Source organism: Phocoena sinus, chromosome X, assembly GCF_008692025.1.
Source record: "Phocoena sinus isolate mPhoSin1 chromosome X, mPhoSin1.pri, whole genome shotgun sequence".
Lineage (NCBI taxonomy): Eukaryota > Metazoa > Chordata > Mammalia > Artiodactyla > Phocoenidae > Phocoena > Phocoena sinus.
This window is the reverse complement of record NC_045784.1, coordinates 42,906,678-42,922,854: the sequence shown is the minus strand read 5'-3', so window position 1 is coordinate 42,922,854 and position 16,177 is coordinate 42,906,678. Positions and strand designations below refer to the sequence as shown.

Sequence of the window (16,177 nt, the reverse complement as noted above, 5' to 3'; positions counted from 1 at the left end):
CTTTTGTGGCTGGATTCTTTTGCTCATTAGTACAATTGTGACATTCATCTATGTTGGATATGCAGCTGTAGTTCATTCCTTTTCATTACCACGTAGTATTCCTTTGAAAGATTGTGCCACAATTTACCTACTGTATTTTTGAGGGACATTTGGATTTTCCCCACAACTTAGTATTAGAAATAGTGCTTCTGTGAACATCCTTGTACTTGTTTTCTAGAGCACATGTGCATGATTTTCTCTAAAAGTGTGCACCTAAGAGTAGAATTTCTGGGTCATAGTGTTTGCAAATCATTAACTTTAGTAAATAATGCCAAACTGTTTTCCCAAGCAGTTATACCAGTTTTTAACATTCCTACTAACAGCGTGTGCAAGTTCCCATTTCAACACAATCTTATGGCATTTTATTTATCTATCTATCTATCTATTTATTTATTTTTGCGGTGCGCGGGCCTCTCACCGTTGTGGCCTCTCCCGTTGCGGAGCACAGGCTCCAGACGCGCAGGCTCAGCAGCCATGGCTCACGGGCCCAGCCGCTCCGCGGCATGTGGCATCTTCCCGGACCAGGGCACGAACCCATGTCCCCTGCATCGGCAGGCGGACTCTCAACCACTGCACCACCAGGGAAGCCACTTCTTATGGCATTTTAGTTATATAATTATAATGTTTCTGGTGGGTGCCAAGTGGTGTCTCAATGTGGCTTAAATTTTCATTTACCTGAGTGCTAACAGGGTTGGGTATATTTTCTTATGTTCATAGAACATATGTCCATATGTTTATTTTTTCTTTTTAGTGAAGTATCTATTCACATCTCTTGTCTATTTTTCTGCATTGTTTGTATGTGTCTTTTGATTTGTAGGGGTTATTTTATATGTTCCAGATCAGAACGCTTTATCACTTATGAAAGCTGCTGATAATCTCCCCATCTGTAGGTTGCCTTTACTGCTGTATTTTTAATCTTGTAACATGTATGTCTTTTCCTTTATGAGTAGTGCTTTTCATGTCTTGTTTTTGAATGTTTTACCTACACCAAGCTTATGAAAACATTTTCCTATATTATTTTCCAGACACTTCATCGTGTTACCTTTCACATTAGATTTACAAATTACCTGTAGCAGATTTTTGTATATAGTGAGAGTTAGGGAGTTAAATGTCATTTTTGTCCCCATATAGATATCTGGTAACCCATCCACATTTACTTGAAAATATCATCCTGTCACCACTGTTTTGCAGTTTCAACTTTATCATAACTCAGGTGTCCGTACATATTTGGATTATCTTTTTAGTTCTACTGGACTATATGTCTATCCATCTATCCTTGTGCTAATGCCACATTGTCGTAAATATTCTGTTATTTAATGTAATAGTTTCTCTACCATGACTTGTGATTTTTTTTTCCCGCAAAGTAGGTCACTAACTTGATAGGCATCCTGTATTAAATTATCATCATGAACTGGGAACCCAGTCAGAAGTTCCCCTACATTCATTCCATCCTTATCACCCAGTGGTAAGCATATTAGAATAAAAGAATGTGCAATTATAGGGACTCATGACATTTGAGGATGTGGCTGTGGATTTCACCCAGGAGGAGTGGCAATACCTGAACCCTCCACAGAGGAACCTGTACAGAGATGTGATGCTGGAGACCTACAGCAACCTGGTCTCTGTGGGTAAGAATGGCTTCCTCAGGTAATTTTGCTGTTTATGATTATTCTGTCCGATAGAACGCCTTTCCTTTCTCAAGTTTGGAAACTTCCAAGGCCTCTGAACTGATTGAAGAGTTTGTCATTAAATTCCATGGATCAGAGTTCCTTTTCCCCCTTTGCTTTCCTGACAAGGTGTTTGTGAACTCAAAACTCAGGTGAATTGGTTTGACGACCATTGTGTCAAGTGATATATTGCTTGTACTGCCCCAAACTCCACCTTCCTTTTTCTCAGAGGCTCTGAAGACCAAGGAGGTATTGCTGTCATTTCTCATTAGCAGGGCAGCAGGTTACCAAACCAGATCTCATCCTTAAATTGGAGGTAGAAGAGCCATGCCTGCCAGAAGGAAAAATCCCAATTTGGAGCTTTCCAGGTAAGTGGGATTGACTCAGGCTATGGGGACAGGAGGTCCCAGCTTGTCAGTCAGGGGTGAGGACCTGTGAAAGGACTTTCAGGAATATCTCAGGAATGGTTGTTGGAGGACAGGGACATGAACACCTAAGACACCCCCTCCCCTATCCTACACCCACCAGAGCACTCTCCTTAGGTTGGTGCTCACCAATAAGTTTCTGCACAGCTCCATTGCCCTGTATAAAGTTGTCTTGTAAATGACAGTCCCCTGGCCCCACGCCCTGCCACTTCTATCGTTCTTACCTCCCACTGCTCATCTGAAGCAGGCCCAAATGAGTCACAGGCCTAGGCACTAATGCTCTAATTCCAGATTGGGTTACCTGATTCCATCCAGTTTAGACATTCCTATGAGATTTGTTCTCCTAAAGCATCTTGATTCTCTCTTTAACAACAGCTTTATTAAGATATAATTAACATACAATAAAATTCACTCTTTTGAAGTGAAACTCAAAAACTCAGGATGTTTATTATATTCACAGAATATACTGTCTAACCATCACCACTATCTAATTCTAGAACATTATCATCACCCTCCAAAGAAACTCCTATCCTTTATCAGTCACTCTCCATTCCCCAACCCCCATCCCCTGGCAAGCACTAATCTACTTTCTATCTCTATAGTTTTGCCTATTCTGGATATTTCTTATAAATGGAACCATACAAAATGTGGAATTTTATGTCTGGTTTCTTTCATTTGGCATGTTTTCAAGGTTTGTCCATATTGTAGCATGTGTCATCACTTTTTATGGTGGAATGATATTTCATTGTATGGATATTCCACATTTTGTTTATCCATTCATCTGTTGATGGACATTTAGGTTATTTCCACTTTTTGGGTATTATAGATAATGCTGCTATGAACATTCATGTAGAAGTTTTGAAATGTACATTTTCGTTTCTTTTTGAGAACATACATAGGAGTGGAGTTGTTAGACCATGTGATAGCTGTTTGTGTTAACATTTTGTGGAACTGCCAAACTGTGTGAATATCCTGTTCCTCCAAAATTTTTACCCGGTGGTTTTAACGTTCACTGATGATTCTTGCCTGAATCAATTACTAAGATGGTTAGAAAAATGGTGCATTTTCTATCATTCCTTCTACATTTGTAAGTTGGCATTTTTCTGTAAAAAACTTTCCTTTTGTTGATTAGCTGGAATACTTCAATAAAGAGGGATTGCCCTCCATCTATTACAGTTGACCCTTGAACAACACAGGTTTGAACTGTGCAAGTCCACTTATATGTGTTTTTCAATGGTAATGGTACAGTGCTAGATGATCTGCGGTTAGTTAAATCCACAGATGTGGGACCGCAGACTAGGAGGAGAAACTACCTATATGGAGGGCCAACTATAAGTTACAATTGGATTTTCAACTGTGCAGAAGGTCATTGCCCCTAACCCCTGCATTGTTCAAGGGTCAACTGTATTTGGTTATATATGAGTTACATGTATTTTTCCATTTCTTTATCAGTTTTCAAAATGAGTTGGTTTTGTAGCATCATTCAAAGCCTAGTATGTCTTTTTGGAGTATCATTTATGGACTTATGGATTTAAACACTTTTATGTTTTGATCCATTGCCTTATCCTTATTATAAATCAAACTGTTCTATCTCTGGCCAGTGGAAACCCCTTCAAGTTGGGTCCCTAGGCTTTGGTAGCTTCCTTGCTTTCTGTTGTTACAAGATGTTCCAGGCTCGTATTATACAGTTCCTTTCTCTGCCCTGGAATCAGCCATTTCTTCAAGGAGCCTTGGTTCTTTTTAGTGGTAAATAATGTTTTGTGACCACAATTTGGATGTTAGGGAATTGTTTCTAGGTCTTTTCATTGACATAGCTGGGAACTACGTAAACAAAGATTTTTAAGAGAAAGACATGTATTCAAATGTATATTTCCAAATCAAATTCTGGACTTAAAGGTTTTTAATTTATTAATCTTACATCTGATGGTAATATTGTTAATATTATTCTGAGATTGCTGAATATGTATAGTGGGTTGAATCAATTGAGGTAATCATGTTGGTGCCATTGAGAATCAAAACTTTTTAGCATGGTTGTTAGGAAATACAGATGAGGAGATATTTATTACTATTAGGGAATCCTTTTATTTTCAATTTTGCTTTATGAGTATATAAAATATTTGCAAAATATTAACTTGGTTCCAAAATCAAACCTAGAAAATAAAATCAAACCTAGAAAACAAGGTATATTCAAAGAAGTCCAGCCTCTTTCCCTCTCCATCCTACTCGCTCTCTTCCTTCCCCCATAGGTAACCATTTGTTAAAATTTAAAGATTTATCCTTCCATTGTTTTTTATAGTATGAGCCTATATTATTTTAAATATATACTTATATATTTGTTTCCTCCTTAGAAAAATGTTAGCCTACTGTGCTTATTTTTATACACCTTCTTTTTTCAGTTAATTCAAGAACATGTTAAATATACTGAGATAGTCCTTACTTCTTTTTATAGTAATGTAATGACTCAATCATAATAGTAGTAGCTGTATTGTAATAGTGGTAGTTGTTATTCTAGTAAACATTTGAAGTGCTGTACATAAACATTACATTTCGGTGGGCACTGTTATAATTCCTGTTTTCCAGGTGTGAAAGTAAGATGCAAATAGATTAGCTAATATGCCTAAGGTCACAGAACATGTAAAAGTCTGATCCAGGATTTGATCCTGGCCTAGAGAACTTATGACCCTAGCCACATGTGCTATGTTGCTTCTTAACCACCTAAGGAGGTCCAGATTCAGTAGATCCTTGGTGGAGCTTGGGTCCCATCGAATGTATTTTGTAAAAGCTTTTCTTATGATTATGATATTCACTCTCAGTTAAGAACTAGTGCTTTACTATGGAAAGAAAGGAAGTCATAGGAAGAGAAGCCACAGCTGCATGATCCCTTTTAAAATTCAGTATTACTCTCAAATGTTGTTATTAAATCTAAGTGGTAATATGACTAGTTATTGTACTCTTCTTACAACTTTTCTGTATGTTTGAAATTTTTCATATAAAATTTTAGGAAAAGGTGAGAAGAAAATTAAACTACAAAAAATAAAAATTCAGTGAATGTGCAAAAAGTACTGTCCAGGATACCATTGGTTTTAAGACACACCACTGAGAAATAAAATTTTCCAGCAATTTATGACATCATTGATTGTAAGGTGAATCTGGATTCAGAGGTTTTAAAATGTGGAATAATATGCATCTTATAATTGATGAAGTATGGTATATTAAAGGCAAGGCCTTGCAATTTTAACTGTCTAAATGAGTGGTACAGATAACTGACTACTTTAGAAGTTAATGAAAGTTAAAGTTACTGAGGAAGGTCAGATTAAGCTTTTTTGAAAAGACTGAACTGCTTCTTGAAAGTTATCTAGATTCTGAATATAGCAAAATATGGAGGACGGGGCTATGTGAGTGACGGAACACGAGGAAGGGTTTGGAGTTAATAATAGATGGAGTTTTTAGTGGAATTAGTGTAGACAGAAGCAGAAGGTGGTGTTGAAGAACTGTGAATGCAAACTTGGATGAATACAAAGGTGAATCCAAATTGGGCAAGGATATTTAGGTTTCTTTGTTTTTGTAAGGCTAATTATTCTAGATATTTCTCTCATTTACTGAGAATGTGGGTTTCAGGATTGTTGTAAGATTTGAGTCCACAAGTCACAGTGTTGTATTTCTGTCTAGGTGGAAATAATGTAAGTCAGGAACAGTTAAGAGTTCATATGATAAATAAAGGGTGATAATATCTCCAGAGTGATGTAAAAGTAGAGGTAAGAAAGACTGAGATGTTAGGGTAAGATTGTTTTTGGTAACAAAAAGGCTAGCAGGTGGGAGTTTAGTAAAAGAACAGGATTTGATGGCTGTGATTCTCCAGGAACTCATAAAATGAGATATCAGTATCAGCTTTCATATGGCAGGGCATTTCTAAAGAAGGTCCATTCCATAATGTCAAAGTATAAAGACAGTTTATTGTACTCCTTTCTAGAAGAAGCCTGCCAGGTTGATGAACAGTTTGAGAGACAGCATCAGGATGACCAAGATAAATATCTGATGCAAGTTGGATTCCCTGACAGGAAAACAATTACCACCAAGAGTGGCCTTGACTATAATGAATTCGGAAACATACTTCATCTGAATACAAACCTTGTTGCTTCAATACAAAGGCCCCATAAATTTGAGTCATTTGGATATAATATGGTAGATAATTTAGACTTATTTAGTAGAAGCTCTGCAGGAAAGAAGCATGATAATGAATGTGCAAAGTTATTCTTCCATACTGAGTATGAGAAAACAACTCCTGGAGTAAAACCCTATGGATATAAAGAGTGTGGGAAGACCCTCAGGCAAAAGAAAGGTCTTAGTCTACATCAGAGAATTAAAAATGGAGAGAAACCCTTTGAATGTACTGCATGTAGGAAAACCTTCAGCAAGAAGTCACACCTCATTGTGCATTGGAGGACTCATACAGGAGAGAAACCCTTTGGATGTACAGAATGTGGAAAAGCCTTTAGCCAAAAATCTCAGCTCATTATACACCTGAGAACTCATACAGGAGAGAGACCCTTTGAGTGTCCAGAATGTGGAAAAGCCTTCAGAGAAAAGTCAACTGTCATTATACATTACAGGACTCATACAGGAGAGAAACCTTATGAATGTAATGAATGTGGAAAAGCCTTCACTCAGAAGTCAAACCTCATTGTCCATCAGAAAACCCACACAGGAGAAAAAACTTATGAATGCACCAAATGTGGGGAATCTTTCATACAGAAGCTTGATCTAATTATACATCATAGTACTCATACAGGAAAGAAACCCCATGAATGTAATGAGTGTAAGAAAACTTTCAGTGATAAGTCAACTCTCATTATACATCAAAGAACTCATACGGGAGAGAAACCTCATAAATGTACGGAATGTGGGAAGTCTTTCAACGAGAAGTCAACCCTCATTGTGCATCAGCGAACTCATACAGGAGAGAAACCCTATGAATGTGATGTGTGTGGGAAAACCTTCACCCAAAAGTCAAACCTTGGTGTACATCAAAGAACTCATTCAGGAGAGAAACCCTTTGAATGTAATGAATGTGAGAAAGCATTCTCTCAGAAATCCTATCTCATGCTACACCAGAGAGGTCACACAGGAGAGAAGCCCTATGAATGCAATGAATGTGAAAAAGCATTTTCCCAGAAGTCATATCTCATTATACATCAAAGAACGCATACGGAAGAAAAACCCTATAAATGTAATGAATGTGGCAAAGCCTTCAGAGAAAAGTCGAAGCTCATTATACATCAGAGAATCCATACAGGAGAGAAGCCCTATGAATGTCCTGTATGTTGGAAAGCTTTCAGCCAGAAGTCACAGCTCATAATACATCAGCGAACACACACAGGAGAGAAACCCTATGCGTGCACTGAGTGTGGCAAAGCCTTCAGAGAAAAATCAACATTCACTGTACATCAGAGAACTCATACGGGAGAGAAACCCTATAAGTGTACAGAATGTGGGAAAGCCTTTACTCAAAAGTCAAATCTTATTGTACATCAGAGAACACATACAGGAAAGAAAGCCCATGGGAAAGGCCATACCCGGAAGTCTAAGCTCATTGCACATTAGAGAGTCAACAATGCAGTTATCTTCACTGAAGGAAAGTTTTGTCAGTTTAAGTAAACATTTTAAAAGTATGTTCTGACTTCTGGTTTAAATGTGGGGAGTAAAGTCAGCCTTTTTTTCTTTCCATCTCAGTCTTCGCCCAAAACTACTAGGATAAAAAGAAGTGGACGTGTAATCTCTGTATCTGACAAAATTAGGAGATCGCTGAAACCCTGATGAGAGGGCTGCCAGAGGCAGAGGAAATCAAGCACCAGTGCAAGGAGATTTCAAAGGCTAGAGAGGAGTGGTCAAGGCTGCAGATGTGAGATAGCACTGGTAAGGACTGTTAGCCAAGTTTTAGGCTGAGTGCAAGACCAAATAGATACATAACAATGGTAACAGAGAGCATGGGCAGGTGGGACGTTTCCTAGACCCATTTGGAGTCTCAGGAGAGACAGGCAGGGGCCTCAACAAGGAATTGCTCAGACAAGCCATATTTGCAGAAAGTAGTCTATACTCATGAGAGGAGCAGTTGGCAGGGGCTGGGGAAAGAGAAGGGAGTGTTCTTGTGAAGAACCCAACAGCTGCCCCTATTTACTGACTCTGGAAAGTCAAGTCTGAAAAACCTACCAAATGCAAAAGTAATTCCAGTTAGAAAAACTCTGATCTGCCTAGAATGTGGCCCCATTTCTTCCCTTACATGAACTTCCAGCAAACAACAAGTCCAGGAAAAACTCTTATTCAATGAGGAAATGATTCCAAGGCAGTCAAAACCATAAATGTACATGGCTTTTGAGCCAGCAATTCCACTTCCAGGAATGTATATACTTATGCATGTACAAAATGATGAACACACAGAGGTATTCAGTGATGCACTGTTTGTGAAAACAAAAGATTGGAAGCTTTCCACATGGCTCCTGAAATCATGGAATTCGCACAGCCACCTTTTAGGTAGACAAAAAAAAAAAAATGGATAAAGAGAACTTGGACAACATTTGTGTAGTGATGTGGGATGACCTCCAATATACATTATTAGAAAAGCAAGGTGCAGGATACTGAGGATAATATGCTACCATTTGTAAGTAAAAAGGAGAACGAATGGTGAATACATAATTGAGTGTATATGCATAAACTATCTCTGGAAAGATATACGAGAAGCTGGGAACCCTGATTACCTCTGGGAAAGGGAAGGGGAAGTGGGTGGCTGGAGGGAAGGAATGGGAGGGAGACAACTGTATATCCTTTCAGAACTTTTGAAAATTGTACTATGTGGATGTACTACCTTTTCAAAAAATAAAACTTTTTAAAAAGCATATTTTCTATTACTATTCTAATGAAGTCAGATTCTAGATGCAGGATTTCATAACATTTAGTATAGATATGCTCAATGTGGAGTTTAATTTTTTTAGAGTGAGTAAATTGAATTATCAGTCAGACAAAACAGATATCCAGCCAGTTCCAAAGGCACACAAGCATTGCTTTCTTGAGGTTACCAAATAAAGTGATTCTAAGGTCAGCTGGGACTGCATTATGTAAATCTACAATAATTGAGACTGGAACACATTTCTTATTTAGTATGCACAGTGACATCTGTGAAAATATCCTGTACTAAAGCCTGCCAATGCCTTTCTATATCTTAAAATGATTTAAATTACTTCATTCATGCATGTGTATGTATTCTTTTTACAAGAGATATAAAGCATAAATCCACAGAGAGGTTGAATAACTTGCCCCCCAAATCACACCTCTGCTGGTGACAACATTTTCCAAGGTGAGAGACAGATTGAAAGCCATGATCTTACTGGATACAGCCAATGTCCATGTAATAGCACTTTTGCTCCAGAAGGAGAGGTCCCACTGTATGGTGACCATATTTGTGGCCCTCACCCTATTGTGGTTTTTCACTGAGGCCATCTCTGTGGTGGAATCAAGCTTAGTAGATGCAAACTATTACATTGAGAATGGATAAACAGCAAGGTCTTACTGTATAGCACAGGGAACTGTATTCAATATCCTGTGATACACCATAATGGAAAAGAATATGAAAAAGAATGTATATATGTATAACTGAATCACTTTGCTGTATAGCAGAAATTAACATGACATTGTACATCAACTATACTTCAATAAAATTAAAAAACAAAAGAAACATTTCATCCTCCTGCTGGTAGAGAATATTCCTGGGGTTTCAGGCCCATCAAAGGTCACCCTTAAGTGGGATGGGGATGGGCGGTCAGATCTGCCATTTCAGGTTGATCTTGGACTCCTGCTTCCTGGGGCCCAGATGGCAGTCTGATGTGATGGGCCATGTGTGTAAGCAGAGGTGAGTGAGGCAGGGACCCAGAGGGGAAGGGGTGGAAATCTCCAGCAATAGATGTGAATAGCAAAGTGGATCTGGGGGTCATCATTGATAAGAAAGTAGTAGTTAGAGAAAAAATGTGTCTTTGTGGCATTTTACAGCTGCTGTATGAATTTAGGAGAAATAGTATTTCCTGTTAACTTGCAATTGTCTTTATCTGTACCTGTTATGCAGTGCTGCCTTTTTCTTTCTCACTCTGAGCTGATTTTCACTCTTTCTGTCCCAGAGAAGTTTTTACTCTTCACTGCCCCTTTTGGCCAAGGGCAGGTGAGTTCAACTATAGAATATTATTCTGGAAAATTCACATCTTCACCATTGTCTGGGTTACATTAATCTAAAGATGGTTTGGAGAACGTAATCTGTAGTTGGACAAATGTCCATTCTTCACATTCCTTCAAAAGCACCTTAGTGTTGCATCATCAGAAAGGACAGTGGCTGCACAGTAGCATTTAGGACCCTGGAGGTCCCACATTTAAACACTGTAACACGAACACTAGGGGAATGAGTATACTAAGATTGTGTAGTACACTCCTAAATCAAGAGCCAAGTTTACCCAAGTAAAGGAAAAGAGCAGATCCCATTCCTAATCTGAAGAGTATGCAGAAGCAGATATTGGTGGACTAGCAAAAATATCAGATACATTGATTTGCTTGTTTGTTTCTCTGATATTTTTAGTAATGTTAAAGATCCCAGAGAACCTATTGGAATATAGGTACAACATTCTTCCACCTTGAGAGGCCAATATTATATCTAGAGTGGCTGTATGCTCAACCACTGCTTGTCTGATTTCATGAACCTCTCCTGCAAGGAGTTCTATAGCCTTAGTGACCTCGTCTAGTTTTCCTGCTGTTCTCTGAACAACAGTATATAGAATTTCACCCACTTTTCTGGCCTCTTACGAAGTGTGGAAAGAGGAGATTTGGTGACAGAAAAAGGCAGTCCAAAATTCCTCTTGAGTAAAGTCTTTGGACTCAAATCAAGGTCCAGTCTCTCTCCTTCTGGAATCAAATTATCTAAAGACTTCTTTCTCTGAAAAGGAAACTTATTGAAGCAAAAGAAACTCTGGGTGATATTAGGGGCTCTTTTGAAGGTAGGCATTAATTTACCAAGATAACAGATGCTGTGCAATTTGCAGTTAATAGTAGGCATTTATGTCACAAATCCAATACAGTTCTGTCAGGGGCCACCAACTGATCTGTCTTTGGTCAAGATAACCCCTATGGGGTTGTCAAATGGTATTGTAATGTTTTGCAGCATTTGACAAGAGTGGTCCCATGCCAAGCATTGACAATTTTAGTAATAGAGACTATTGAGTAGATCTAAGTCAAAAGAACTGGGGCTGCACCTATATAATATGCTTTTTGGTGAGTTGTGTATATGTAAGACAGCCTCATTGCTGTGGCTAGGACATATGGATCAATGGAACATAATAGAGAACCCAGAAATAAACCCACACACCTACAGTCAATCTTCGACAAAGGAGACAAGAATACACAGTGGAGAAAAGACAGTCTCTTCAGCAAGTAGTGTTGGGAAAGCCGGGCAGCTGCATATAAATCAGTGAAGTCAGAACGCTCCCTCACGCCATATACAAAAATAAACTCAAAATGGCTTAAAGACTTAAATATAAGACATGACACCATAAAACTCCTAGAAGAGAAAATAGGCAAAACATTCTCTGACATAAATCGTAGCAATATTTTCTTAGATCAGTCTCCCAAGGCAAAAGAAATCAACAAAAATAAACAAATGGGACCTAATCAAACTTATAAGATTTTGCACATCAAAGGAAACCATAAACAAAATGAAAAGACAACCTATGGACTGGGAGAAAATATTTTGCAAACAATGCTATCTTTAAAAAAATTTTAAATATAGTGATTCACATTTTTAAAGGTTATGCTCCATTTATAGTTATTATTAAATATTGGCTATATTCCGTGTGTTGTACAATACATCCTTGTAGCTTATTTTATACCTAATAGTTTGTACCTCTTAATCCCCTACCCCTATATTGCCCCTCCTCAGATCTGTACTATTTTTATTTTGCACTTATAACATCACGGTATGAGAGTGACTGTGTTCCCACTCATCAACCTTTTTTTTTTGCCATTGCCATAGGTAAAGGATAATAACTTGATGTGGTTTAAATATGTTTGAGTTATCTATAGCTGAGTAACAAATTATTCACAATTTAGTGGCTTAAAACAGCAAATAGTTATTATATCACAGTTTCTGTGGGCCATGAATCTGGGATTGGCACAGCTGGGTGCTTCTGACTCAAGATCTCTCAAGAGGGTGCAGTCAGGATGTCACCTTGGGATACAGTCATCTGAAGGATCCACTTTTAAGCTAATTCACATGGCTGCTGGACTGAGGGCCTCAGTTCCTTGTGGGCTGATGGACTATGGACCTCAGTCTGCCACACCACATGGGCCTCACAATAGGGCTGCTCAAAATATGGAATTTTTTTTTGCCAGTGTAAGTTATCCAAGATAGAGTGCCCAACATAGAAGCCACAGTCTTTTCATATTGGAAGTGATATCCCATCACTTTTGCTGTATTCTCATTAGAAGTGAATCAATACATCTAGCCTCACTCAGGGGGAAGGGATTACACAAGGGAGTGAACAGAAAGTGGCTATCGTTGGGGCCATTTAGAAGCTGACTACCACAATACATATTGGTCTACCTAGTGCTGGTGAAGATGCGGAGCAACTGGAACTCCCATAAATTCCTGGCGGAAGTGTGAAATGGTATAACTACCTTGGAAAACAGTTCAACAGTTTCTTATAAAGCATATACTTACTATATGACAAACAGTTCTAAATTCTACATCTAAGATGTTTTTGATCATGATAATTCAACTTTTATTTAGCCATTTATGCTGAAATAAGTTTAGACACAGAAAAGTTGAAAAAATAGCACAAAGTTCTTATATTCCCTTTTTCCACTTTCTTCTCATGTTAACATAACCATGATATAATTATGAAAACTAAAAACTAACATTAGAACAATATGATTAACTGACCTACAGACTTTATTCATCAGATTTTACCAGTTTTTCCACTAATGTCCTTTTTTAGTTCCAGAATCCAATCCAAGATACCACATGGCATTTAGTTTTCATGTCTTTTTAGCCTCCTCCAATCTGTGGAAGTCCCTTAGTCTTTTCTTGTCTTTCATGACCTTGACACTTTTAAAGAGTACTAATCAGTTATTTTGTAGAATGTTCCTCAATCTGAGTTTGTCTTGTGTTTTCTTATTATTAGGTCGAAGTTACACATTTTTGACAAGAGTACTACAGAAGTGATATACCCTTCCCAGGGCTATATATCAGGGGGCACATAATGTCTATGTTATTTCCTGGTGATGTTAAACCTTTTTTTTTTCAAATTTCATAGCTTGTATATCTATTTAGCTCTTACGAAAACAGTGGAAACACTGCACAAAATGAACTCAACTGTTTTTATTTCCCTTCTTGATACATGCACATTCTCTACCTTAGGCTTACTGATGAGCAAGGAAGGACTGAAAGGAAGAGGAATTCTATGTTGCCTGATCTTTCTTTCCTTTTATATCATTCTCAGTGTAAAGAGCTGGCTCACACAGGGAAGTAACACAAGTGAAAAAGGACATGCCAGAGTTCTTTGGGGTTTTGAGTTTCTTAGAACGCTATTGCAAGCTTTGTTCATTCAGAGCAAGTTCTGGTTCAAATGGAAAGTGTGGCCTCTTGGGTAGGGTTTCCAGAGTTAGCAAATAAAAATAGACAAATCTGGATCTCAGATAAACAACAAATCATTTCTTAGTATAAGTTTGTCCCAAGTATTTCATAGGACATATCATATCTTATCTTGGGGCTGTCAGTGCCCCCTTCTTCCTCAGTCATAGATGTAAGATTACTTTTTTAAAAATTGTGGCAAAATACATGTAACATTAAATTTACCATGTTAATCCCCCACTTTTTTGGCCATGCTGTGAGGGATCTTAGTTCCTGGACTGGGGATTGAACCTGCACCCTCAGCAGTGAAAGCACAGAGTCCTAACCACTGGACCACGAGGAAATTCCCAATATTAACCCAATTTTTTTTGCCAGTCTGCCTGCTTTTATTTTTTATTTTATTTTTTTATTGGAGTATAGTTGCTTTACACTGCTGTGTCAGTTTCTGCTGTACAGCCAATATTAGCCCATTTTTAAGCATACAGTTCAGTGGCATCAACTACATTCATATTCTTGTGCCACCATGGTGATGTTAACCTTGATTGGTTAACCCAGTGGTGTCTGCCAGGTTTCTCCACTCTAATTTTACTATTTTCCCTTTGTAATTAACAAATATCTTGGGAAAAATATGTTGAGACTATGCAAATACATTGTTTCCTATCAAATTTTCACCTACTAATTTTAGCACCCGTGGATGGATCTTGTCTGCAACATTTTTTACTGTGGTGTTCTAAAAAAATAGTGCTTTTATACTCCCCTCATTCCTTTTGCCTTTCTTAATTAGAATTATTCTGTAAGTAAGAGTTGTCCCTTTCCCCCATCTACTTATTTATTTATATCAACTTGTACTCATATTTATTTTATTCTATGGGTTATAATCTAATAATATGGTTATTTATCTTCTGTCTCAAATTGTCCACCTTTGGCCATTGCAAGCAGACTCAGGTTGGCTATGGTGCCCTTTTGGTATGCCCGCATCTTTTTTTTTTGAGTACTTCCTTACTTCCTGGAACTACAAGTTGCTCCACCTCATTTTGTATTTTCCCTGCCCCAGTTCAACTATTTCAAGGAGCTCTGGTTCCTTTTATTAGAAAATGATATTTAGAAACCTAGATCTGGTTGCTGTGTATGCTCATTGGTACTCATTGGGTTATTATTTCTTCTAGGCCCTCTTAGCTAACTTGGAGGCTTGGAAATACAGTGAGCCCTCCATATCTGTGGGTTCTGCATCGGCAGATACAGAGGGCCAACTGTAAGGGACCTGAGCATCCTCAGATTTTGGTACCTGCAGGAGTTCTGTAAGCAATCCCCATGGTTACCCAGGGAGGACTGTATATTAACTCAAGCTACACACATTTTCTTTTTCTTCTTCCCTCCCTCCCTCCCTCCCTCCCTCCCTCCCTCCTTCCCTCCCTCCCTTCCTACTTTCCTCCTTCCCTCCCCCCATTTCCTTCCTTCCTTCCTCATTCCTCCTTTCTCCTTCCTCCTTCCCTTCCTCTCTCTCTCTCAGAAATTTTTTGGCATTTAGTATATTCACAATGTTGAGCAACCATCACCACTATCTAGTTCCACGATATTTTTGTCACCTCAAAAAGAAACCTCCTGGGGCTTCTCCGGTGGGTCAGTGGTTAAGAATCCGCCTGCCAATGCAGGGGACATGGGTTTGAGCCTTGGTCTGGGAAGATCCCACATGCTGCAGAGTAACTAAGCCCGTGCGCCACAACTACTGAGCCTGTACTCTAGAGCCGGCGAGCCACAACTACTGAAGCCCGCGCCTAGAGCCTATGCTCTGCAACAAGAGAAGCCACCACAGTGGGAAGCCCACCCACCACAATGAAGGGTAGCCCACACTCGCCACAACTAGAGAAAGCCCGCATGCAGCAACAAAGACCCAATGCAGCCAAAAATAAATTAAAAAAAATTTTTTTTTAATTTCTTTAAAAAAAAAAGGTCCTACCCATTAAGAATCACCCTCATCCCACTCTCCCACAACCCCTGGCAACCACTACCACTTTCTGTTTCTACAGATATGCCTGTTATGGATAGTTCCTTTAAATGGAATCATACAATATGTGGCGTTTTGTGTCTGTCTTCTTTCGCTTAGCATAATGTTTTCAAAGATTATCCATGTTGTGGCATGAATCTATGCTTCATTCCTTTTTATGGCTGAATAATATTCCATTTTATGGATATACCATGTTTTGTTTATCCATTCATCAGCTGATGGACACTTGGGTTGTTTCCACCTTTTGGCTATTGTGAATAGTGCTTCTGTGAATGTTCATGTACAAGTTTTTGTTTGAACACTTGTTTTCAACTATTTTGGGTATATACCTAGAAGTGGAATTGATGGGTCATTTGGTAATTCTACGTTTAACTTATTGAGGAAC

The 16,177-nt window shown here is 38.5% G+C and overlaps 1 protein-coding gene across 6 annotated transcripts in view; it reads left to right on the top strand.

The window, feature by feature from the left end:
• LOC116747928 (zinc finger protein 182) overlaps window positions 1–9,638 on the top strand; it is a 33,725-nt gene extending 24,087 nt beyond the window's left edge. The window contains exons 4-6 of one of the 6 annotated variants that reach the window (XM_032620604.1): window positions 1,541–1,667; window positions 1,982–2,074; window positions 6,105–9,638. In XM_032620604.1, coding sequence (XP_032476495.1) covers window positions 1,541–1,667; window positions 1,982–2,074; window positions 6,105–7,732 — 1,848 coding nt within the window. In that variant the 3' untranslated portion in view covers window positions 7,733–9,638. Of the gene's footprint in view, window positions 1–1,540; window positions 2,075–5,132 lie in introns of those variants that run through there. The other 5 variants (XM_032620603.1, XM_032620602.1, XM_032620605.1 and 2 more) reach the window with 5 other exon arrangements.
• Window positions 9,639–16,177: the final 6,539 nt, after the last annotated feature.